This window comes from Sinocyclocheilus grahami, unplaced genomic scaffold, assembly GCF_001515645.1.
Source record: "Sinocyclocheilus grahami isolate Dianchi unplaced genomic scaffold, SAMN03320097.WGS_v1.1 scaffold444.1, whole genome shotgun sequence".
Taxonomy (NCBI): domain Eukaryota; kingdom Metazoa; phylum Chordata; class Actinopteri; order Cypriniformes; family Cyprinidae; genus Sinocyclocheilus; species Sinocyclocheilus grahami.
The window spans coordinates 360,990-388,057 of NW_015505623.1; the positions used below are offsets into that span (position 1 = coordinate 360,990).

Below are 27,068 nucleotides of genomic sequence, written 5' to 3' on the forward strand. Positions count from 1 at the left end.
TGTCAGATTCATGAGCTGAAACAGTTTGCTTTTAAACATGACAAACAACATAAGTATAAAGCTTATGGAATTCCATTTTTCAAAACACGCAGAAAACATTTGGCTCTATGGCAAATAATCACAATGTTCAATTGCTCCGAGTTACACCTCATAGTAATTTATTTGACAATTTCACTAAAAACAAAAAAACAACAACTTAAAATGCATCAATAACAAAATGATCCAATGACTGTAATGATTAATTTATATCATTAAATATTAGTCAACCAGTAATCTGATTGAAATTACAGTCTTCACATTCTGGCAGCATATTAAGAAAAACAACTGATCATAAACACAACCGTTGACATTACACATTTTGCAATATATAGCATATCACACTGAAAAATAAAACCAGACAATTATTTAGTTTGATAAATCATGTTTTTTAAAACATTTCATTGGTTATGTTTTTATCATATACTGTATGTGAATGTATGCCTTTAAAAGAAAAGCACAGTAAACTGACAAACTACACGTCTGTTATTTTTAGTCAAAGTGTTGATCTCGTCTTTGTCCTCTCTTCTCATTAAGATACATGTTGACATAGGAAGTCAGCAGGTCATCCATTTTATAGCCCTTATGAACACAGGATAAAATTCTATTATTTTAAGATCTGAAAAATTATACTTTAAATGATCTTTTTATATATATTTATATCACACACACACACACACACACACACACACACACACACACACACACACACACATAGTATAATATTATATTAAACTAAACAACAGAACACTTTCTCATAATATGACCTTTTCAAGAAGCCATTGCATTAGTTCAAATGTTGGGAGATGCATTAAAGGCAGAGTAAGTGATTTTTCAAAAACACTTTATTTATATCACACACACACACACACACACACACACAACTGGTATAATATTATAATTAACAGAACGGTTTTCTATTTTAATATATTATTTTAATATAAATGTAATTTATTCCCGTGATGGCAAATCTAAATTTTCAGCCATCATTACGCCAGTCTTCAGAGTGACATGACTCTTCAGAAATCATTCTAATATGCTACTTCAATATTGGAAACAGGTTTTGCTGCTTAATATTTTTGTGAAAATTTTGATTTATTTTTTTCGGGATTATTTGATGAAAAGCAATAATCTTTCAATATAAATGTCTTTTTCACTTTGTCAATGTTTGTTTTAATGTCTTTACATCAGCATCCTTACTGAATAAAAGTGATCATTTCCTTTTTTTTCCCATTGATTATAATATAAAATGTTTCTTGAGCACCAAATCAGCATATTAGAATAATTGGAATAATGGCTGCTAAATAGCCAAATCTGTGTCACTCACCAGGGAAGTTTCACACAGGATTTTGTTCCCTCTGACAAGGTTTCCTACAGTCATGTGGAAGTATGTGCTTCCACTGCACCAGTTTGCAATCTTGTTATATGGATGCACTGCCAGAATGTCCTTAAAGTCGAGACAGAGTTATGATACATGATTCATATTTTAAGAAGATTCAAGCTTACACTCGTCTGAGGTGTTATACAAATCTTGTTTAGGGAAATCACATGCTAAGCAGTTAAAATGAGAGAAAAACGAGTTATCGATTGATGATACCTTTGTTTTGGGGTGAATGACAGTGATGCCCTGTTTACTGATGGCAATCCTTACAATGTCGGGGAAATTGGGCTCTGATGTTTGCTGTAAAATCAAGATTAATCTTATACACAGTTTTTTTAAGTAATATTTGCAAAATTCGTATTGTGCTACAGACTCAAATTGCTTACTTTCACATCAAAAAAGGCACAGCCAAATGTGGGCCATTTATAGATAATCTTTAAAAAGCCAATCACTGCCTGCTCCACAGTCGTGCCTGTTTGCTTGTTGTATTCGGCAACAATGTGCTGTTGAAAAATGGTTATGTACAAGAAACACTTTAGAAGCACAATATCTCTTATGCACTGCACAATGCACAGAATTGCAGTGTACTGAAACTGACCTTTTTCCATTCATCAGCAGACATGGCTTTAAGCTGGTCATTAGGCACCAGGTCTTTCAGCATCCTAGGAATCATGGGAAACTGAGTTTTATCATTGTCCACTTTCACTCTGAATAATAGAGCGCCAAGCATCACCATTTCTTCTTTGGTACAACGATGATAACCTCTCAAGTACTTGGGCAACTCCTAGATAGTGTGAGAAATATGGAAAAATACCACATACCTTATAATATGAAGTTCTTCAATGCTTACAGGGAAGCTATAATGAAACATTTACAACAAGTATTTTTTAAAAACGTGGTACAGATTGCCTGTACCTGTGGATAATGGAAGATGAGATCCGCCTCCACATCTCTACCAGGGACAATGCTGAACCATAGTTTTCTCATAAAGTAAACTGTGTAAGATACATTCACTGGACTGCCTGCTGTTTAAAACAGTATAAGCATTAGCAGTTGTTTTGAATTTGACTTAACTGTTGACTGACTCAAACTTGTTCCTTTTAGGGTATGTTTACATGACAATGATGTACTAAAAACAGAAAAGTTTTTCCTTTGCATTATTGATAATATTCCGTTACAGACGACAATGTTGTCAAAACGATCCCCGTTCACACGGAGCTACGAAAATGACTAAAAACGCATGCCAGGCCAGTAGTAAAAGAAAAGAAACAATACGAACCTTCGCACATACTTATAGACTGAACATGTAATATGCATGCACATGATGCCACCATTTTCACAAATTTCCATTTTGGTAGTTTACACAGTGATAATAATGGTGTAGTTTTCAAAGGTTTGAGTTTCAGGCCCCCAAAATGCCATTGTTGTGTAAATGAAAGGTCAAAACGCAGTTTTTAGTTGAAAATGGTGTCGTGTAAACACCCCCTCAAATCAGTGATCTAGAGATTAAAATGACCTAATAAAGTTTTCACCAAAATTGAAACAGACTTACCCTGATTCACTCTCTTTGCTCTCCTGGACCAGTCAGTAATCTGCCTCAGGCTGTCAAAGATGTAGTCAGTTTCAGTCAGACTCAGAACCTGACAGAAAGAAAATGCTAGATAAACATACAGACAAAGGCTTTGTAAAAATGCAGCTGTAAATTAGTGAAAGGACATGACAAGGGATCATTGGCAGAGCTGTAACAACTGTAGACACCGTGGAGGCAATGCTTCTCCCAATAATCAGACCAAGATATTTACTGATATATGATTTTTAAATAGTCACTTCTTAAACTATTGGTTTAAGATTCTGAATACAGCCATGGTAGCCTGGGAACAAACCTTATCAGGAGTTTTCACAAAGAGGCTGAAACCATCAGCTGAGGACAACATGAGTTTATTAGCAATGGTCTGGACCAGGTCTTTTATCTTGGTGTTGGTTGCCACCTCAAAAATCTGTCCAGAAGTGTGAGAAAAAAGAACACTGGATTGATATTCCATGGCTAAAATGCATGATTTGCATTGGCAGCAAACTGACTGTTGATTTAATGTTTATTCATCTGCATTTCGAACATTAAAAGAATTGAGGTGCAAACCACTAGTGCAAGGCTCCAAAAAAAATAAATAAAAAAATAAACATTAATGTCCCACTGGTCCGGGGTAAATAAACAGGGGTCTTAGGCCAATTGACAGAATGGTCAGTTGCCATTTTGGGCGAGTGCTGCGTTGCCACTGAAAATGTTGCATTTATTGATTTTGTACAGTGGGTATAGAAAAGTATCACCCCCCTTTAATATAATCACATTTTGTTGCTTTGCAGCCTGAAATGAAGACGGACAGATTTTTTGTTTTATCCAGCTGTATTTACTCAATACAGTGCAACTTATAACATCCAAGTGAAAGATAAAACACCAACGTATCAGAAAAAAATTAAAGGGGTCATATGATGCTTTTTTTAAAGATCATTATTTTGTGTATTTGGTGTAACAGAATATGTTGACATGCTTTAATGTTCAAAAAACACATTATTGTTCAAATACTGTACATTATTGTAGGTCCTCTATGACCTGCCTCTCTCAAACACTCGTTTTCAACAAAGCCCCCTCTTTTGATAAGCGCAGACTGCTCTGATTGGCCAGCTGGCCCAGTGCATTGTGATTGGCCGAACACCACAAGCATGCGTCGGAAATGTAACACCACTTACCATAATCGCGAGCGTCAGCTTTCAAAGTAAATATCAAGACAGTTAATAATGTCGTTAGTTTTGCCATCAGTTCAAGCCCGAAAGGGCAACAGAGTCGCGTGACAGACACAGTGATGATGCAGTACACAAGCCGCGGTTAAGACAGCTGACGTGCTATGATTTCTGACAGGCAGTTCACTCTCCTGTGTGACCCTGTTCCCCTCACACACACGTTACTCTGCGCTGCGCAAAACTTCGCAATTGAACAGTCAATAGCAAATACTTAAACTGATAACAAAACATACTTACAGTTGCTGATTCAGAAACGTGAGATTGTCATAGCAAAGTCGGAATTGACCCTTTTTTTTGTTTTGTTTGTTTTTTTAGAAATAGCCTTTGTGCACAGCCAGCCTTGTACTCTTCTAGGTTCAAAAAATTGTCGTCCATAAAATGCGTTGCACAAATTCGAACTTCTGGGTTGTGCTGTTCTGTTGTAAATAAATCTTAACCAATGATTCCTAATTGCAGGAATAAATTGCTTTTGCTGTCGCACTGCAACACACAGCGTCTCCCTGACATGGCTGCATCAACACTACTGCTGTTCCTGAAACCACGCCTTCTTTCTTTGCGTGCACATTTGGGTGGCATTATGCTTATATTTCCACATAGTGACGTAGATATGTGGGGGCGTGTTAGAACAAGGCATTTTAGGTAGGCGTGTTTGACTCTTAACTTTTACAAAGAATATCTCTTTGGATTTGAGACTTAAGTCTTTGCAACTTTACAGATCTTCTTTATGCACCAAGAGCTTGTAACACTTCTAAGAGAAAGGAAAACTTGAAATCGCATAATATGACCCCTTTAAATAAAAAAACAATCACTGAGTTGGAAGAAAGATCAGCCCCTTGTGTCAGTATTTTGTTGAACCACCTTTTGCTTTAATTACAGCCTTTAGTCTGCTGGGATATGCCTCTGTCTCTACTAACTTTGCACATCTAGACTTTGCAATATTTGCTCACTCTTCTTTGTAGAACTAGTGTTTTTCAGTGGGGTTTAAGTCTTGGCTCTGACTAGGCCATGCAAGGACATTCAGCTTTTTCTCCTTCAACCACTGTGTGCTAAGTTTTGCTGTGTGCTTTGGGTCATTATCATGTTGGAAGGTAAACCTTCTTCCCATTGACAAATTTCTGGCAGAGCGCAGCAGATTTTCTTCAAGAATTTGACGGTATTTTGCGCAATCCATTTTTTCTTCTATCCTGACAAGTGCTCCAGTCCCTGCTGCAGAGAAACACCCCCATAACAGGATATTATCACCTCCATGCTTTACTGTAGGACAGGGGCGCAGGAGGATGTTTTCGGTTGGGGGTGCTGTGCGTGTCCGTGTTGGGTGAAGGGGGGTGGGGTCACTTACGTTGGTGCTCGTGCTGGGGCTGGTGTTGTTTGGATGCCGATTTTGGAAAGCTTTTGCTGGGATGGGCATTTAAAAAAATCTGAAATTCGCTTTTGCGCCATTATCTCCTTGTATTAAAGTTAATCTTGTTCGCATTCTGTATAGTTCATGTCTGATACCACGTGCTAGCATCACGTGTTCATGAGGATTAGGCTAATCATCCCATATAGAAAACATCACAAGTAAAATTAATCATGTTTATAAAGATAAACATGGGTTTATTATAGCCCACTTACAATTTACATTTCAGAGATGATTACAAATAAATTATTAAATGCTAAAACTGAATAAATTTAAATGAACAAACTTGGCATTGCATTTGCAACCATGTGAAAACAGGGGGTGCTGCAGCCCCCTCAGCACCCCTACTTCCCGCGTCCCTGCTGGAGGAATGCCGTTATTTGAATTGTGAGCTTTATTGGATTTTCTCCAGACATATTGTTTGGTATTGAGGCCAAATAATTTAATTTTAGTCTCATCTGCCAAAGAATCATCAAGGTGCGTTTTGGCAAAGCTCAGTCGTGATTGCATGTGGCCTTTCTTAAGGAGTGGCTTTTTTCTTGCAACCCTCTCATACAAGCCACATTTGTGGAGAATTTCTGATATTGTTGTCACATGCACACAATGACCACTCTTTGTCATAAATTCCTGCAACTGCTTCAGAGTTGCTGTAGGCCTCTTGGTCGCCTGACCAGCTTCCTCCTGGCTTTTTCATCCAGTTTGGAGTGACGTCCTGATCCAGGGAAGGTCTGTGTTGTACCAAATACTTCCCAATTCTTAATACTAGACTTCACTGTGCTTCTAGGCATTGATAAAGCCTTTGAATTTTTTTTGTATCCATCTCCTGACTTCTGCCTGTCCACAACTTTATCCCGGAGATCTTCTGACAGTGCCTTGCCACCCATACAGTAGTTGATTGTTTGCTTCAGCTGCACTACCAAGGACTGAAATGCTCCAGGAAAGCTATTTTCATGCGGAGCTGATCAAAATGACCACAGCTGATCACAGTTGAAAGTCAAATGGCTTTGTGTGCCATTGAGAAAGTGATTAGCTACACCTGATTGAGTTTACAAGTCATTTTTAGGAGTGGGTGATCCTTTTTCCAACTCAGTGATTCTTTTTTTTAAATTGGTGTTATATCTTTCACTTGGATGTTATAAGTTGCATTGAGTAAATACAGCTGGATAAAACAAAAATTGTGTATGTCTTCATTTCAGGCTGCAAAGCAACAAAATGTGATTATTTTAAAGATTATTTTCAACACCCACTGTACATCCACTTTTTATGACTTGCAAACTTAAATGTTGGGTTTTGGTGATGTATTCCACATTACTGTCACCAAAATAATGTTATCTAGCTGGCATATGTAGTTTTTTGCTGAAATTGCAAAAATGACGTGATAGTCTTGAAAATATCAGTCAGAATGGATTAAAACTACAAATTAATAAGTAGTGTTTACATTCTATATGCCATTGTTTTAAAAGTGTCATAATTTCTAGCTTCTAGCTTTTTTTCTAATATAATAATATAAAAATGCATTTCCGGTGGGGCCAAATTTCTGTTTAAAAAAATAGTGACTGACTGGGAAGCAGGAAAAGAAATGTTGATCCATGTACTGTGTGTTGCATTACCTCTTGAGTGTCATTGGGGAAGTAAATTTTGTGGAAGATCTGGGTGCTGTCCTGCTGAATTGCATCAACCTCTACTTGGTGAGGTGGAAGCTTTCTGGGCTCCATTCTAGCATAGAAACAATGACAAATGTCATCTTAATATACACATTAAACATATGGCTATTATACTATCACACCAAATCACGTATCATGTAGTTCTCATGATCTGTGACCTAGCTTGTGGACTCATTTCAACTATTGGGCTACAGTAGTGTTTCCCAAATGTGGAAGCCTTTGAACAGTTGCAGTAGCAGATGAAGCCGCTGTAAATTCTGTACTATCCTATCACTCAGTGCTGACACTTTCCTGGCATTTGCTCCAGTCTGGCAAAGGTTAGCGTGCTAAAAGGAGAGGTGTTGCTAATAGTGTGTAACAGTGTGTAATTTTAAAAGCCTGAATGACTAATAATTTTTGATTAACTGATATTAAATATTAAAGCATCTGTGTTAAGTGGCTACCATATGCCAAGTTGTTTTAAAACATGTAAATAAGCCAACCTTGATTTCAACATGCTAAACTGTTAGCATCTGCTAATAGGGTGTTTATCTGGTCATGCTTTGCAGCATATCAGTCCAGTAATATAACACACATGCTGTTTGAGATGAGCTCCAATAGGTTATGGCTCTCAGGTAAGCCTGCCAAAGTTCAAAGAGTAAAAAAACAATACAAGCTTTATTCTCATGAGTTTTTAATCAGAGTATAACAGTGACTTAAACATTAGCTTTTAGTGCTTCTATAACTGAACTCACATGATAGGAAAGCTTAGGAATGTATGATCGATTCATTTCAACTTTAAAGTCTGTTCATTCATTGCATTTCTTCCTGTTCTTATACCCATAAAGCAATGTGATCTCACTTGTAATGATAAAAATTTTGAGTTGAAATAAAATGTTTAAACATATGTCCAGAAATGCTGGCCATACCTCCGAGCCGCTTGCAGTCTCTGGAGGCAGTCTGTGGCCAATGGCTCTCGTTTGCGTGTCTCAATGAAATGCTGAGCATGTTTCACCAAAGAGTTACTAGGAGGGAAGAGACCACAACACAGCCACAACAGCTGCCAGCCCTGCTCCACACTGTACCTGATTGAGAAAGAACATTTATAAATGTTAACTTACCAGTTATTTATTCATTATACATGAATGTAATTATAAACATAGCATCTGAAATGGCATATGCACCATACCTAATGTCTAAAAGTGGCTTAAATGTATTTAAACAAGAATGAAGGAAACAATGAATCAGTTCAATGAACCTGCTGCTTGTTGATTCTCATGCACAGCAGACAGAGGAATCGCAAAATTTAATCAATTATTTGCCTTATTAATTCTATGCAGGACCAATCAGCAGTCTCCTAGGTTTTACAAGGTATTATGGTTTCTAACATAAGAGTTTACAATGTTTTTATTTTTCTAAAATGCCCATTGCTTATTTAATTTCATAGTGATAAAACATATTGGCACCTGAAACTGTAATTATGAACGTTTGGTCCTGTGTTGGAAAGAAAATGTAGAAACTGGATCTCTTGAAACTTTAACTATATACCAGTGTTCTAAAGCCATCTAAACTGAATATACTGGCAACAGTAAAGCATTACTAGGAAAGATGGTGAGGTATGAAAAACAAAACAAGTAAAACACATATTAGGTGATCAAACACTACTCTAATATATACTTGAGCTTAAAAAAAGCAGCTTATTAAAGAAAAAGAACACTGATGGATAAAGAAGTTAAAGGTTGCATAGTTTCCCCTCACCGTTATATAGGGCAATTTGACTTTGGTGCAACTACAATCCCAAAAGGAAAACTGTACAGAACTCTTGTGAAACTGTCTCTGTCACATCTTTGTACCAAGTTCACAAGTGATTATGATTTCAACAGACATGCCTCTTTTTCATTTATTGATTGCATATACATTACTATTCAAAAGTTTGGGGTCAGTAAGATTTTTTCAAATTAATACTTTTATTCAACAAGAATGCAATAAATTGATCAAACGTGACAGTAAAGACATTTAAATTAATTAAAATATGTATAAAATACATCTTATTTAGTATATACTGTTAATGTTATAAAAGATTACTATTTAAAATAAATTATGTTCTTTTGAAATTGCGATTCATTAAAAGAATCCTGAAAAAAATGCATCACCATCTATAATAATAAGAAATATTTCTTGAACACCAAATCGCATGTTAGAAAGATTACTGAAGGGTCATGTGACACTGAAGACACAGGAAACGATTACAATTTAAATGATATTAAATTAGAAAAACATTATTTTAAATTGTAATATTTTACAATATTACTGTTTTTACCGGAGTTTTACTAAATAAATTCAGTCTTGGTGAGCATAACTTTTTCAAAAACATTCAAAATTTTATAGACCCCAAACTTTTGTGGTAGTGTACAGGCATTAAATAGGCAATGCAGAATTTGCTTGCTTTTGAGCATGTAGTTCTGTTTACCGGTTGTTATTGCTGGTCATTTGTTTCATGATCTGGCAGTAGATCTCATCTCTGAGCTCTTCATTTTCTGCAGGTGGGCCAAAGATCTGGTCTGTGAGTTCCAGGGGGCTCTGGACCTGTCTAGTGGGGTAGTCACCCATATACTTCAGAATAGGTGCACAACATTTAGTCAAGGAATCAGCACTTTTCTTGGCCGTATCCTACCTGGATAACCAGGTTAGCTGGTAAGTCTCACTTGTTGTGGATCAGTGCTTATGCAACCCTAAATCAAACTACAACAGCTGCCATGTTCTACAGCTTTATGCATTACTACATTTAGATACGCATTAGCTAAATATAAGGGGTCAGCTGCTACTGTGGCAATAAGCAATGTTCAAAGATATGATTGCAATAAATTATAATGACTTAAATGTGTGTGGTAAAGGATATCAGCGAAGGCCTGGCAGGCTAGTGGGCTTAAATCTGGATTGCCCACCAGTCTCTTCAGCAGGGGCTGTCTGATTGGTTCTCTGGAGTTGGCCCACAGCTTCTCAGGTGCTGCATTTTTAGAGATCACCTGCCTGTTCACATCTTTGATGGGCTGCCTGTGACAATGAAAAAAAACAACAGGTCATCCATGTTTGCTTCTGAAACACTTCAGATAAATAAAAGGAATAATAAGTGACGTGACGTGACGTGACATGTGGCCAAGTATGGTGACCCACACTTGGAATTGAACACACTGCATTTGTGTTACGAGTCCGACTCTCTAACCATTAGGCCACGACTTCCCCTAATAAGGTGGTCAAACAGTTGCTGCAAGTACCTGAAATATTCAATGGAGAAATCTTTTAGAGTTGAAGGAACCACTCTTTCAACGATGGTTCCTTTCACAGTGTTGTCTATGATGGTCTTTCTTTGATCTGGGGACAAGCTGATCAGGCTCTAAAAAAACAGAGCAAAAGTCAGAATGCATTAGCTTATTATCTTTTTCAAAGCCAACACAATTATGACAAATATTCCATAACCCAGACAAGTATACAGACCTTCACAGATCTAAATAACTTTTAAACTCCACAGGAAAGCATGAAGAAACATGGTAACACTTTATAATAGGTAACACTATTTCACTATTAACTACGACTTTTCCCTCAATAAATTCCTAATTTGCTGTTTATTAATAGTTAGTAAGGTAGTTGTTAAGTTTAGGTATTGGGTAGGATTAGGGATGTACAATAAGGTCATGTAGAATACGGCATTAATATGTGCTTAATTAGTACTAATAAATGGCTAATATGCTAGTAATATGCATGCTAATAAGCAACTAGTTAAGAGATCCTAAAATAAAGTGTTACGAAAAACATATTCAAGTTCTCACCAGGACTTCATTTTTTGGCTTCGTAAGAGTTGGAAGAATCAAGACAGCATCTGCAGGGACTGCGCCGATTTCTCCTGTCCGCTCATTCTTACCCTTCAACCAGCCGCGGGCAACAGAAAACTCATCATCTTTAATGAGGAAGATGAGCTCTGCCTTCTTAAAGCTGAGAAATGTTCGATCATCTTGAAAAACATCCAAACCATTTTTCATTAGACAAAAACAAGTCAAATCATAGATCATGAACAATCAAATAAAAAAATGAATGCAGCTTATTTCCTCCTCTGACCTGGTCTGTTAACCTCCTGTAGGGCCACAGCATACTGTGAACGTTGTATCAGGCCTGCCAGGAACATGGCTACCAGATCTGAGATGTCAGTGGCCATGATTGCATTCAGTGTGAAGTCTCCTTTCAGAGTCAGCAAACACACACACTTCCTATCTCTGGAGGAGACGACGCAGGGAGAATTCAGGGATTTAACATTTTTTGGGAAGGTATCACTCATATTTAATTAATTCAAAACTATAATTGTGAATGACAAAACAACATGATACAAGGCCGTCAAACATTAACTGGTGTCCAACCCACCTGATAGTGTTGACCCCAGTGAGCTCTGGGTAAGACAGCACCAGGAGATTCTTTTCTCGTTCATCTAGGAATGTTATTTCCATTGAATTTATGGCACAGATGAACTTGCTCTTTGGTAGAGGAGGACCTGAATATTGAAATGACACAAATTTAATGTCATTTTTCAAATTATAAAAATGCTTTTGCTCATATTCTTGTGCAAAAGTTGTGGAAATGATATAATTAGCAATGTCCAGTACCATTAAAAAAAATGGGGTTGGTAAGAAGTCTCTTATTCTCATCAAGGCTGCATTTGATATTTGATAAAAAATACAGTAAAAACAGAAATAGTGTGAAATACTATTACAATTTACAATATCTGCTTTATATTTCTCCAGTCGTCAGCGTCACAGAATACTTCAGAAATCTAATATGCTGATTTGCTGCTCAAGAAACATTTATTATTATTAAATGTTGAAAACAGTAGCACTGCCTAAAAATGCCTTTTTTTCAGGATGCTTTGACAAATAGAAAGTAAAAAAACAACAACAACAGCATTTATTTGAAATAGGAAATGTGTGTAACATTATAAATATCTTTTCTGTCACTTTTGATAGTTAAAAGTATTCAAAACAATCAATTATCCTACTGCCCCCAGTCTTTTGAACGGTAGTGAACGTAATACTTCTCTTAGTACACAATGCATACCAGATAACTTGGCAACTTCAAAAAACTTGGAGAATAACATGGGCCACTTTTGACGAGCATAGTCAACCACCTCTGCTTTCACTTTATCAGACTTGGTCCGAGAGTTTATAAATGGGCCCTAACAAAAAGAGACAAATGCTTGTAAAATACTGTGACTTTCAAACAGGTGGAACGCTTTATTATGTTTATTTTAACATCTGTACCTGTGCATGTGCTGTGTTGACCATCTGGATCCACTTTTCTTCCGACTTAGCCTCCAGTAGTTTGGAGTTAATGCACTCCTTAATTACAGTCCTAGTATTCTCCATACTCATGTCTGAGCCAAACTGCACATAGAAGTGCTTTGCTACAAGCGCAACATAATCTTCCTCCTGATACAAACACAAAGGTGATGTGCCATTGAATGAATGACATGATGTGGTCCCATAATGGGATGAGATCACATGATCAGCAAAATAATTACTCATTTTATCTAAATAATCCATTTTATCGGACACTCTCGCCCACTGGATAAAGCAATCATGGCTGATTATGAATAAAACAATTCTACAATGGCATTGGTAACAGGAAACTATTAAATTTGCTTGATGCTGAATCCACACTTCTAGAAAGTCCAAGTCCATGATGACATTTTATTCAGCACAACATAAAATCACTGAAAGTGAGATAACTGCCACTTTATTATGTTTATTTTAACATAAGCAATAACAGAAACATCTGTACCTGTGCATGTGCTGTGTTGACCATCTGGATCCACTTTTCTTCCGACTTAGCCTCCAGTAGTTTGGAGTTAATGCACTCCTTAATTACAGTCCTAGTATTCTCCATACTCATGTCTGAGCCAAACTGCACATAGAAGTGCTTTGCTACAAGCGCAACATAGTCTTCCTCCTGATACAAACACAAAAGTGATGTGCCATTGAATGAATGACATGATGTGGTCCCATAATGGGATGAGATCACATGATCAGCAAAATAATTACTCATTTTATCTAAATAATCCATTTTATCGGACACTCTCGCCCACTGGATAAAGCAATCATGGCTGATTATGAATAAACAATTCTACAATGGCATTGGTAACAGGAAACTATTAAATTTGCTTGATGCTGAATCCACACTTCTAGAAAGTCCCAAGTCCATGATGACTGCCATTTTATTCAGCACAACATAAAATCACTGAAAGTGAGATAACTGCCAAAAAATAAGTAAAAATAAACAAATTGAAGGAAAACAAAAACAAAAATTATGTCATCATTTACTATTCCTCATGTCATTCCAAACCTGTATAACACAAAAGAGGATGTTTTGAAGAATGTTGGTAACCAAATGGTTTCAGGTCCTATTGACTTCCATAGTATTTTTCTCTTGTGTCAATGAATCTATAGAAGTCAATGGGACCTGAAACTGTTTAGTTACCAACATTCCTCAAAATATCTTCTTTTGTGTTTCCACAAAAGTAAGTCAGTCAGGTTTGGAATGACATGAGGGGGAGTAAATGATGACAGAATTTCCATTTTGGGTCAACATTTAGGTAAAAATAAGTCATAAGAATTCAAATGTTCATTTATGACAGTAAATAACTGATATAAACATCAGTCTCAAGCGCACCTTCTCACACTGGTACTCTCCATATTTCAGGCCTCTGACGACCTGTCTGTAGATGAGGTCTGTGCTGACATTATCCTGGCTGCAGTCATGCCAAGGTGCGAAGATCTCTTTACGGAAGTAGAGACGCCAAGGGGCATGTTGCTCTTGCCCACCCTTCTTCTTCACTTCCTGCTCGCACTGAGAGATGGAATCCATCACATGCTCACGGCCACTACCTAGGGACCACACCTAAGAAGAAGGAGTACAATACCATGCCTTAAATTCTAATAATACTGAAAATCTGACTTGAACTCTGCATCCAGTGCGAGGGCTTCATACCTTGTCATATAAAGCTATGTAGAGTGAGAAGCCGAATGTGTCCTGAAGTTTTACTTTCTGTGAGAGCATTTGGCAGACCTCTTTAGATGTGGAGGCAGAGTCTACAGGCATACTGATATTCCTGCCATCCATCATAGTCACTGAGATGACCAAGGGTTTCTTGGACTTGGTGGCCTGCAATTAAACAATGAGAGCATGAATTATAGTTGCAAATCTATGGTAGACTTTTGTTACATTTTGCATATCTGTACTGGACCATAGGAGAATAAAGACCTAAGGGGTTTCACACATACAGCAACAATGCAACCAGAAGACATTACTTTCAATGAGCCACCCATCAATATGACGATATTCCTAAGAGTTTAATTTTATCTAAATGAGCAGTAGCAATTCTGTCTCTGAATGTAATCATCATTCATCTTTTTCATAATATAATCATATCACATAACCATTTCCTGCTGCAATTTATTTGCTAATGATTTCCCCTTTCATTACAAACAGCAAGAAAACTGATTCCTTGTTCAAACTAACATCTCATTTTTACCAGCAATGCGTTTCATTTGTGAGGAAATTTTGAAAAGCTATGGCAGGTCGTTCAGTCCAAAAACAGTGTATTTGTGAATGTGGCATATATGTCTTCACCTGGAGCTCCAGCCAGCTGGGAGGCTCTCCACGCACTCCATTGGCAACAGTGCGTCTCAGTCGGTCGGCGCAGTAAGGTGCGTATCCCACAGGACCAGAACGAAGAAAACTTTGCAGGTACTGTGAGGAGAAGAACAGATGAGACAACACGTTCAGGACTACACAATATAGATGCAATTTAAAATGTATTACTCCATAAAGAAATGGTGAAATCATGCATCAAAGAGTTTAATAAGGAAGACTGTCCGTTATTCACCTTGATGAAGCGCTCAGTAGGAGGAAAGATGCCCAAACAGATGGACAGGAGGATCCAGCCACGGAAGAAGCTACCGCGGTTTGAGTTCTCCTGGAGCTGCTTACAGATCTGGCAGTAGATTTCATCCCTAACAATGAAAGATATTAAGGACTTAGAAACAGAAACATCTGACCACTAAGCAATAAATTACTTATGGTTTTAAATAACAACCTGAGGTCACGTCTGACAATGGCATATCCAACAATGATATGCAACTTTTCAAGAGATGTCATTGGCCGGTCTAAGGTGAGTCCGTCTGTGTTCATTTCATCTTCTTCGCTAATGGTTTGCACAGTGGGTTGTTTGGGAACTTCAGACCCATCCTCTGCCTTTACATGAAGAGTTAATGGGTCAAGATTATAAATCATTTATCTGTTTGTTGCATTTAAGAATGACTGTGTGCTGTAATAATACAGTAATGCATTAGCTATAAATAGTTGTTTTAAAGTTGATTTTATTTGAACAAATAAGAGTGTAAATAAGGAATAAAGACTCATTTTAAATACATGTGAAAGGTTGATTTCGTATGGTTCTGAAAAACTTTATACCATTTTCAAGAATAGCTTCAATATTCTCAATACTCTAAAAATGTGGTCAAAATCAAGTAAAAATAACATTTTTATTACATCTAAATACATGTGAGTGTACACATCTTAATCATAATTTTACGAAAACTTTTATATTTTAATAACATTTAATAATCAATTTTCAAGATAAAACTTTTTTTTAACAATTATCAACTGACATAAATTCCTGACTTTATGACATTTTACAACCTGAACTAGTCTAGTCTTAAACAGGTCCATTTATTTGATATTTTATAAGACTAAATGACCATAAGAAAAAGTCTAAATTAATCATTTATTTAAAAAAATATATATTACTTGTCCTATCTACTCATTTAATTAATCAAAATTAACAGAAAATAAATAGAGTGCCACAGCAGTGACCAATTTGCAATATTAATGTGTCTCACCTCCTCTGATATAACAGATGATTTTCTACTGGATCTCCTGTTTGATGAAAGCCCCTCAGAAGCTGTGGAGGTCCTTCTGTTTCGGGACATTATATCAGTGAAAGCTGAAGTCTTTCTGTTTTTCGGACCCTGCTCTGGTATGGCAGACAGTTTGCGGCTTGGAACACCATCATCTTGGACCGATTTTCTGTTCCGGGCCAGTATGTCTGTAAAAGTTGAAGATTTTCTGTTGCGGGAAGCCTCTTCTGGAACTGAACTGAGTTTCCTGTTCGGAGAGTTTCTTGTATTTCTCATTCTCTGAAAAGAATGCGACATCAACACTTTCAAAAGTGTATTCCAAGAAAAGATTTTTTTTCTTTTTTTTTCTTGAGTTATAACCTTACTAAAAGACCTGTATTGCTGGTCTTAGCTGGTCTCACGGTGCGTCCAAGCTGGTTTTTAACTGGCCAGCCAGCTAGTCTGACCCGCTGTTTTTTTTCAGCGGTAAAACATGTAATAAAAAGGAGTTTCCTCACCTGGTCCAGGCCCACTATATGGCTGAGGCGTCTATCCTGTCTGGAGGCCACATCCTTCTGAAGAGAGCGTTCAGCAAAGGCTGGTCCACTTCTCAAGACCCCCTGAGCCTTTGGTTCGGGAAGATCACCCATAAATCTCAAGATCATCCACCAAACTGTTAGTGAAGCCTATGGAGAAGAAGAGAAGAGCAGTAGTAAGCAACATAACAGAAATTGTGCTGTGGAGAAAAGAACATCATAAATCAACCAAAAGCTTGTCAAAGTCAACGGTGGCTTTACCTGGACGTCATTCTCATCCTCATGGTAGAGCAGAGGCTGATGTAGTCTCTGGCGAATGTGTGTGGGTGTGGCAGCACCCTGGAAGTACATGGAAGCAAACTTGGAGAACGAGTACTCATCCAAATCATCATAGTCTTCCTCCGGAATCGGCATCATTGGAGCATCATCCAGATCCACCTCTTCAAGCACTGCTCGCTTTCCCTCCAAGTCCTAAACACACAAACACAACGTTTCCAAGCTGTTTTTTTGTTTTATTTTTAATGCTATTGTTATACAAACATTAACATTCTGCTTTTTTTGAAAAAGTTTTTTTTTGATGTCTCACCTCAAAGCCCACAGGTGCCTGGCCCTCCTGTCCGCCAACCATGCTAGGCAAAAAGCCAAAGATATCATCCACCATTTGCTGGTCTGTGATGGATTCCAACTGTTCAGCCGCCTCTCTTTGTTTTTTCTGCTGCAGAATTTCGTCAAGCCTCCTCTGTCTCTCTAGAGCAGCAAGTTCTTCTGCTCTACGTTCCTGAAGTGAGAGGAAAGCCTGCAAACAATGGAGACAGCAACAGATGAAGAAGACATCTAGCTTGGGATATTTAGCAACCTGTCATCTAAACATGGTGATTCTATCCATCAGAACATGTCCTACATCTCTCTTCATCTTTTTGACAGCTTTTCTGGCTAGAGTTCCTCTGGTGTAAGCCTGCAGGAGGATCACTGCCGCTCTCTTTCGTTTCCACTCCTTCCTCGCCAGGCAGCCACGAGTCTGAGCCTGAAGCAGAGCAGTTGCTTGTCGCTTCTGTTTAAACTGCCAGGCCATCTGACGAGAGCGTACTTGAGCTTGCAGACGGGCAAAACCCAACTGGACCTGCAGAAAGACAAGTGACACATGTACAAGCATTGACTAGCATATTTTAGAATTTGCCAGTCTGGAGCTAAAGGACAACTTACCACTCTGTAAAGTTTTCGGACTTTGTGTCCACGCCAGGTTTTCTGTATGGTCACAGCTGCTCTTCTCTTTCTCAGGAACCCTTTCCTGCAAGTAAGAAAAATGACAACTGGTAAACCAGTGTTTGAAAATTTTCTCTACATACTTAGGAGTTTATCCTCAGTCTTTTACCTGTGTTTATAACCTCTCAGGACTTTCTGAATAAGAAGTGCCTTCTCATTGAGAGCCTTGTCTCGTGTCAGTTCCAAAACAGTATCATGGAAATCCTGATTCAAATAAGTATCACATTAGAACAGATCTGTTTGAAAAATGCTGTAATGGCACCTGTAAACTTCACTCCAGTACCTTCAGGAACACTTTAGTCTTGCCAATTTTCCAGTCCTCTTCAGTCAGAACGTTCTCACAGATGCTTTCGCAGCATTTCTTGGCACTCTCCTTTAATATTACAGTTAATATTAATATTAAAGGTGCAATGATGCAAAAAATTACTACTTCACTTTTTTTTCCACTTATTTTCCATCTCCAAAAATAGTGAAACCAGATAAATTTACTTAAGCAATGCTGCAAGACATTTAAGCTTATTTTTTAAGAACATATATTTAATAGAAATATATAAAACTCATAGATACCACACATAAAATGACTTTACTACCAAAATGAGATCACAGAAATGAGGCCTAAACTCTGGAAACAATAACAAAAAAAAAAAAAAGAGTAACCCATATTTTTTAAGCCAACAAGAGTGCGCTCTTTGCCCCTCTGCTCATTATATGCTGGTGCTTGCTGACATGTGTTTTGGGGGAGGTTGAGGATGGGGTTTTGGTGGCCACTGATGTGGCTGGTCTAATTCAGTGACTAACTGTGTTAAACGTTAGCATATAAAATCGCTTACAGAACCTTCAAAACCTGTTCCAAAGTACATTACAGAAACCACGGCCACCCTTAATTCATGCCAAACAACACAGAATTTGCATATCTTCATAATTGAAAGCATCTCTCACAGTTTTGGGGTCACAAACACTGGACTTGAGCAGCACACGGTAGCGCCCTAGAAACTCATCAAACGTGTGACGAATGGGATAGCCGGCCTTCCTGATGCGGATAGTCTCCATCATTCCAGAGTAACGAAGTTGACGGATGCACAGTTCCCTGTCAAAGAGCTGAAACAAAGATGGAAAAGTGGGTCACTGAAAGAAAAGTGAGGCCATGGACGGAGAAAATGAACTAAACCTACCATAGGCTTCTTAAAGTCATTGGGTTTAATACAGCGAATGAAGAAAGGCTGACAGGCAGTTAGAGTCTTCATTAAAGAGTCCAGTGACTGACGAAACTGACCAGATAATGTAGGCACACGCTTCTTTGACTCTGTTGTTTGCTGAAGATAAAAGGTAAGGCAAATGAAAATCATTTTATCATGTTAAATCAACAGAAGAGTGGAAGCTGTTATAGCATTTATAACCTAAATGCCAGTGTACAACACATGTTTGTACCATATTCGCCTTTAGCTGAGTTTTTGGGGTGACGATAGTGTGGCTGGAACTAGTTTTCGTCTCTGTGGTGCTGAGCTCATTGTGGAATATCTGTTTCAGTAGCTTATTGGACGATGTTTGCATCAGCTGGATGACATCACTGCTCAGAACATCTCTGTTCTTCTCAAGGAAACCTATATGCACAGTAAATTTCATAAAACATTTTAGATGTTTAGCCAAAAACGAACGTGAAAGTACATTGTGATAGCCTGTATTACCTTTGGAGTCATAGTAGACAACTCCAGCAAAATGCCGGATTCCAAACTGTGTGTCGTGATTATTTTTGGGGGGCATGTAGATGTCACCCTTCCCATGAAGCTGATTCATTTTGTTAAGCATGGTAGAATCTGTGCCCTGGAAAAAAATTACAATTGTTCATAACTGTATATAAATATTGAAATATAACTACTTGACTTCTAGATTGTAATTACAGATATACGGACACATTGCATGATTACCAATTATCAAAGGAAAGCCTATATTGTAAATAAAAGCAAATATATTTTATAACCTTAGGGAAGAGACTCTCTTCATCAATAAGTGCGAGAATGTTGAGAGGCTTTACGGCCAGCACATCAAGCGTGCGCTGGTTGTCGTTAAACTCAATGTTCTTCCAGATGATGTCTTCACGGGTATATTCCTGTTGTTCAAGTTTGAAGACGTGCTTCACAAAGAACTGTTGAAGCTGCTCATTGGCAAAGTTGATGCAGAGCTGTTCAAAGCTACAGGAATCGCAGACAAGATTAAGATAGATCAGATAATTCTGGGATCAATTACTCACCCTCATGTAGTTCCAAGCCCTGTGAATTTTTGAAGAATATCCTTGTTGCCATTTCCATATAATGAAAGGGAATGTAAAAGTGGAGTCATGTGCTACATTAATATATTTTATTAATTGAAACTCAAATGTGTTGATTTTACAGCCCTAAAATCGATTGGTTGGTCGTCAACAGCATCAAATGTCATTGATTCTTATGTGTCTTGTGACCAACTGTCACTAAGATTTCAAACTTCTTGTGACACATGTAATTGGGTAATATTTATCATGATATCTACAGCGAGGGGGAGTAAGATTTTCAGAGAACACCACTTCTTCACACCACTATCATATGACAACAGAAGACTTTTGGGTCACACTATTTTAGGTCCAATTCTCGCTATTAACAAACCATTAACTATGACATTTGCCTCAATAAACTCCTAATTTGCTGCTTATTAATAGTTAGTAAGGTGGTTGTTAAGTTTAGGTATTGGGTAGGATTAGGGAAGTAGAATATGGTCATGCAGAATATGTGCTATATAAGTACTAACAATTTATTAATAATAGGCATGCTAATAAGCTACTAGTTAATGGTGAGAATTGCTCCCTATACTAAAGTCTAAACCAATTTTTTTTATACATTTATGTGTTTGTGTTTTTTGAGCTTAACAGCCCTAGTCTCCATTAATTTTCATTAAAAGGAAAAGAGCAGGTTAGATATTCTTCAAAAATCCAATTTCTGTGTTCCACAGAAGACACAGAAAGCCATAAGGTTTTGTAATGACATGAAAGACGACATGCATATATTTATATTACAAACCTGTTGTTCTTGAAGTTTTCAAATCCGAAAATGTCCAACAAACCAATCGAAAGTCGGACATGTTTGGGGTCATCAGGAGGAGGTTTGTAAATGGCAATGTTGATTTTCTCCACAATCCACACAAACAGTCTTCCATAGATGGCCTGCACACAGATAGAAGATGAGAACTCTACATTGGAGTATATTAGAGCTGACATAAAAAAGTGATTGAAACTACATTCAAGTGCACAACCTTTACAAAGGCGTCTCTTCCATCCACTGCTTGTGCTGAAGTCAGAGGTTTGGACACACTCTCCCTGTTGGTCATCAAAGAGCGTTGTGTCAAGCTCACATCCAGGGCATTTGGGGCCACCTAAAAAAAAAAAAAAAATCAGTTCTATGCTCACAGACAAAATTGGTTTCTAAAATAAGTTTTTTTTTTAATTACCTCTAATAACTGGGCAGCCATTTTGAAATGTGTAGAGGTGAGAATATCGCAGCCTTCAAGGTTGTTCATAATGGCTTCTTAAATATTAAAAATGGAAATAAAGCTTAAATAAGCATTTCCTCTAAAAAACTAAGTTTTGTTCCAGTTTATGTCTCTTTCATTGGCTCCTTATTACTACTCACCTTCAAAGTCTACATTCCCCAGGTGTAGGATGGCAGCCAGAAGCTTGTTAATTTCCCATGTTTCATTTTCTGTGAATGTCAGGATCTTCATTGCTGACCGGAAGCTGGCATACTCTTTTATGTCATCCCGTCCTTCACATGTAGTGCACTGACCCTATAATACAACATAATTATATTTAATGTAATGATGATTAGAAGGATAGTTTACCCAAAAATTAAAAAATGTTTCATTCATCCTCGTGTTGTTCCAAACCTGTACATGTACAGTCTGACTTTCTTGTAAGGAACACAAAAGAGCTTTACGTTCATTTGTGTTACACAGAAGAAATTCTGATGACTATTTAAAAAACTATCACATTAATGTCACTTTATCCTACCGGTCCATTCTCACTCCAAAATGACTTTGTTGTAATAAATGTAAATACACATGAAAAGTGGGAGTAGTAGTAAAGACATAGAATATGATGATCAATACCATGGTGAGATAGTTGTATTCTGCAGCATTTCCTAAAGACAGGATCTTCTTTTGGTCAAGAGGCATTCCCATGAGCATGCAGTAAAATATGTGGTAGTTTCTCTCTTGTGGGGCCTGTGCCAAAAATACACTATTATGTATTTGGTTTTACATTTAATTTGCTGTCTCTTGAACTGAAAGATTTCAGTCTGATTATAATCTCATATCAGAATGGTTTACCTGTCGACAAACACGGGATTTCTCAAGTAGGTACTCTTCAATGCGGGCCCCCTCGATTGCTCCATTTTTAGTGAAGTGGATGTCAATGTATTTTCCAAAGCGGCTGGAGTTGTCATTGCGGATGGTCTTTGCATTACCAAAAGCTACAAAATAAGACTTGATGTAAATACTGAAATGCTTATCTGAGGAACTACAAAGATGAGTGATGCAGGAGCATCCAATATGTTTCTTTATAAACAATCATACCTTCTAAAATAGGGTTGGCTTCTAGAATCTGCTGCTCAATCCAGGAGCGCTGCCTACTCACTGCAGCAAAAAACTGCAGCATGAGTTTGGTACTCTCTGTTTTTCCTGCTCCAGACTCCCCACTGACGAACACAACACATAGACATTCTCAGATCACATCAAACAGATAACGCTAACAGAATGTATGACAGATGTTGGAGTCACCAAAATACAGTCCATGTTTGAAATGGGTTACAAAAGGGTATAGTACACAAGTCATATGGACCACTTTTATGATCATTTTATAAGCCTCTTTTATCATTTGAGATACTACATATGGAATATCCTTCACCAGATAAAGATATTAATATTAATAAATAATGTCAGATCAAGATAAGAATAAAGAAAGTCAGATGGGTTTGCAATGACATGATTTTTGTACAAAACCAAAAAGCTTTCAAATCAAACTACAAAATGTCAGTTTCACCCAAGTATGAATGACTGAAAGACCTAATGATGCAGCACTGGTCTTTGCGGTTCCGTCGCATGTTGAAGAAACAGCTGTCTGCGATGGCGAAGACGTGCGGGGGGAGATCACCCAACCGCCGGTCTGTGTACTGCTCCACCTGCTCTGGAGTGTAGATTGGCAGCAGCTGGTAAGGGTTCACCGCCACCAGAATCGACCCTGTGTATGTCTGTCAAAACAACCAAACCAAAAAGTTGTTTCAAGGTCTTTCAAAAAGATTATAGAGATTCCCAGTGATGAAAATCTATTAAGCTTTTGCAGTTGGAAGAATAACATCTACAGTAGTATTTGCTCAGTGCATGAACGGTCCTTTAACATAGCTGGACTTCAAGTTGGAAGGCTGGATTTACTATATAATAGGTGTGTCAATGTTGTATAATAATATGAAGCGCTCATCAAAATTGGAACTGGCTGTTTCTATAGAAACAATCTTGTTATTAAACAGGAAGGGCAAAGAACAGCTGGTGAATGAACTGAAGTTGGTGAATTAAGTGGACAATTTATTCCCTATTTTGGTCATTTTAGGTTCACAGATCTTGAAAACTGGTATTTTAAATCATATATTTAAATGTATCCATAATCTAAAGTGGCGGTTAAAAACTCACATAGATTGCTCCTTCTTTGTAGCGCACTAGAAGGTTCCGTAACAGTCCAGCCTCATTTAGGTCACCCAGCCGTATCATATCATCCACACCCTTCACTGAGGTGGGATGCATGGGCTTCAGAGAGTTGTCCTTCTTAATCTTGTGCTCCTTGAAATCATGCCATAGAGGATATCAGCTACACTTCTACAGTCAAGAGATACATTTATAATGAGATCTACAGTAGTATTTGCTCAGTGCATGAACGGTCCTTTAACATAGCTGGACTTCAAGTTGGAAGGCTGGATTTACTATATAATAGGTATGTCAATGTTGTATAATAATATGAAGCGCTCATCAAAATTGGAACTGGCTGTTTCTATAGAAACAATCTTGTTATTAAACAGGAAGGGCAAAGAACAGCTGGTGAATGAACTGAAGTTGGTGAATTAAGTGGACAATTCAATCCTTATTCTGGTAATTTTAGCTTCACAAATATTGAAAGCTACTATTTTAATTCATATATTTCTGTATAGATTTAAATTCATACATGATTCATCTAATGCGGTGGTTAAGAACTCACATAGATTGCTCCTTCTTTGTAGCGCATTAGAAGGTTCCGTAACAGTCCAGCCTCATTTAGGTCACCCAGCCGTATCATATCATCCACACCCTTCACTGAGGTGGGATGCATGGGCTTCAGAGAGTTGTCCTTCTTAATCTTGTGCTCCTTGAAATCATGCCATAGAGGATATCAGCTACACTTCTACAGTCAAGAGAAGAAATGAACCAAGACTGGCTGCATATTACCTTTCCCTCATCGTCGATGAGCTGAAGTTGCCCCGTGTCTGAAAGTAGGACTTCAGCTCCGATTTGGACCCCATCACTGCAGTCCACCCACACATAGTCTCCCTAAAGGGGATAATTAATATTTTAAGATGTGAATTAAACCATTAACATTAATACATGTGTATGTTAGAAGAAGACAAATGAACTGATGATTATATACTTTACTTGATCTTCTTTAAGAAAGAATGTTCATAATATGCCGACTTTCTGGACATGGACCATGGTAATGCCATATCATCCTTTGAAGTAAATTGGAGTACCAAGTACCATGGTATGATTACAGTAATTTTATTTATACATACATATATCTGATACCATCAAATACCTGTACTTTGATATATATATACAGTGGGGCAAAAAAGTATTTAGTCAGCCACCAATTGTGCAAGTTCTCCCACTTAAAAAGATGAGAGAGGCCTGCCCCCACGGTGTATATATATATAAAAGATATTGTTCAACCATAAACTAAAGGACAATTCATGATTAGATAAAGCTATGGCATTAGAGTCCATACAGTCCAGTCATTAACTATGATTTAACATCAAACTAATCTAGAACGAAAAGTACCAAAGCATCATGGTAACGCCACACCCTGTTGAAAAACCAGCATATGCTGGTTAGGTATGTTTTGAAGCTGGGATGCTGGTTTAAGCTGGTCCTTTGCTGGTTTATGCTGGTCCTAAACTGGTACGACCAGCACATGACCACCTAAGGACCAGTTTAAACCAGCAAAGGACCAGCTTAAACCAGCATCCCAGCTTCAAAACATACCTAACCAGCATATGCTGATTTTTTCAACAGGGCAGTAATTTCCTTAAGGTGAAAATCTCTTCAAATACTTCAAACAATTTACCTTCCCTAAAACCACCATGACTGAGTCCTCCCGTCCCCCAGCCTGGATATTAGAACAAGAGGACAAATGTTATAATCAAATATTGCTAAGGAAATTTCATTAGTGAAGCTTATGAACAAAGGCAAAATGGCATCTAACATGTACACATTACATGAAGTACAATAAAATAGTTTCATCCATTTATGTATTAAATAACAAAACCAAACCACTGACGTTTTTAAAACATCAACCATAACAAATACAATGTGAGCTACCCATACCTGTGGATATTCTGTAAAGTCTCCTGATCTAGAAGTATTTTTTGTCGCTCTTCTTAGAAGCCAGAACAAATCCCCACAGGTTGAGTGTTCAGTCAAAAGAAATGACTGCTTGGAAACAACAGTTGTTTATGAGACTTTGACTTTGCACCCTGACTAACACATCCAGAATGATAAATACAAGGAAGCTCTGTCCTCCAAATCAGAACAAAAAGCTGTTATTAGTAAATTATAAATACCAAAAAGCAGACTAGAGAATATTAAGAAAATAAAGCTTCAAAATAAAATTGTAAATTGTCTTTTACAATGAACGCTAGTAAAATTGCAACAGAAAGGCAGTGTGGACCTGCACAGACACACCAGTGATGTGAATATCAATATTAAGAACAAAATTAAGACCGATAAGAAAATAAATACAATGTTATTTATCTGAACAGTTTCAGTTTTACGTAATGTTTTTTCTTTTTCTTTTTTACAGTAAAGTGTTGAACCTTTGGACCCGAGTGACAACAAATGGAGGCCTGAGATCTGATCATAACGGGGCAATCAAGTACTAAATAGCATAGTGTCATAGTTATGAAGGGTGGACCCATTCTGGAAAGTCATATTTCCATCAGGCAATACCAAACTTCATTGCAAGAACTCACAATAATTAGAGTTTACGTGGTGTGGTGTTTTTAGGTCACAGACAGTTTACAGAACAGGTTCGCTCAACAGAGTCAAGAGAATAAACCATGTACAGTATAAAGAATAAACCTTACATAGATTTTATAAAATGTATATCCTTATCAAATGAAAACATATTTGACCTTAACCTACAAGTAGAAACAAGGTGAGATAAAATTGTGAGACACAATCAATGCAGGAATGCTTACTGTCATTTTTTTCACATCATGGTCATTAATTCGTTGCACATCGTAAGAAATACTAATTTTACCAACCAGAAAATTAAAATAAAGACTATTATTAGGCTAGTTTGAAACATCAAATCTGTCTGCAAACACCCTTTACTGGCTTGATTTAGTGTAAATCATAAAGACTACTTAGTAAATTCTGAATGATGAAAATGGTGGACAGTTTACTAACATCTTCACATTATTAGAAACATGGTTTCGCACAATGTGGAAACTGTTCTAACAATAATGAAGGGAGTTTACAGAGTACTAGTGAAAGAGCAGGCTAGATTTCCTGCTGCGTATCTGATTTTTCATCGGTTCCGTTGAAGAAAATAAAAAAAGATAGATCCCCAACAACATCCTGTTGCTCAAATAGTAAAGCATGGCGCTAACAATGCCAAGGTGATGGGTTGATTCTCAAGGAAAGCAAGAACTGATCAAATATACTTTGAAAGCAACACAAGTCGCTCTGGATAAAAGCATAAGCAAATGTAAACAATGCACTACAGCTTTCACTAGCGAAGTCTTGTGAGGTGTA

At 37.5% G+C, this 27,068-nt stretch overlaps 1 protein-coding gene across 1 annotated transcript; it reads right to left on the bottom strand.

The window, feature by feature from the left end:
- Window positions 1-474: 474 nt before the first annotated feature.
- On the bottom strand, window positions 475-25,708 carry LOC107552269 (unconventional myosin-VIIa-like). The gene is made up of 48 exons (XM_016234129.1): window positions 25,638-25,708; window positions 25,378-25,419; window positions 24,486-24,587; window positions 23,700-23,846; window positions 23,079-23,263; window positions 22,590-22,711; window positions 22,344-22,486; window positions 22,125-22,238; window positions 21,650-21,803; window positions 21,468-21,544; window positions 21,273-21,392; window positions 21,041-21,183; window positions 19,972-20,182; window positions 19,679-19,814; window positions 19,422-19,594; window positions 19,166-19,306; window positions 18,933-19,091; window positions 18,277-18,366; window positions 18,103-18,197; window positions 17,934-18,018; window positions 17,632-17,850; window positions 17,317-17,526; window positions 16,992-17,201; window positions 16,713-16,880; window positions 16,198-16,494; window positions 15,393-15,550; window positions 15,183-15,309; window positions 14,927-15,046; window positions 14,285-14,458; window positions 13,967-14,194; window positions 13,079-13,246; window positions 12,356-12,473; window positions 11,669-11,795; window positions 11,369-11,523; window positions 11,083-11,264; window positions 10,531-10,649; window positions 10,155-10,309; window positions 9,726-9,879; window positions 8,185-8,340; window positions 7,223-7,328; window positions 3,301-3,414; window positions 2,970-3,057; window positions 2,333-2,442; window positions 2,016-2,201; window positions 1,804-1,920; window positions 1,634-1,717; window positions 1,364-1,483; window positions 475-618 (listed from the first exon to the last, which is right to left on the bottom strand). Exons 2-48 carry the CDS (start codon window positions 25,393-25,395, stop codon window positions 529-531), a joined length of 6,675 nt encoding a protein of 2,224 aa, XP_016089615.1. The 5' UTR covers window positions 25,396-25,419; window positions 25,638-25,708; the 3' UTR covers window positions 475-528.
- Window positions 25,709-27,068: the final 1,360 nt, after the last annotated feature.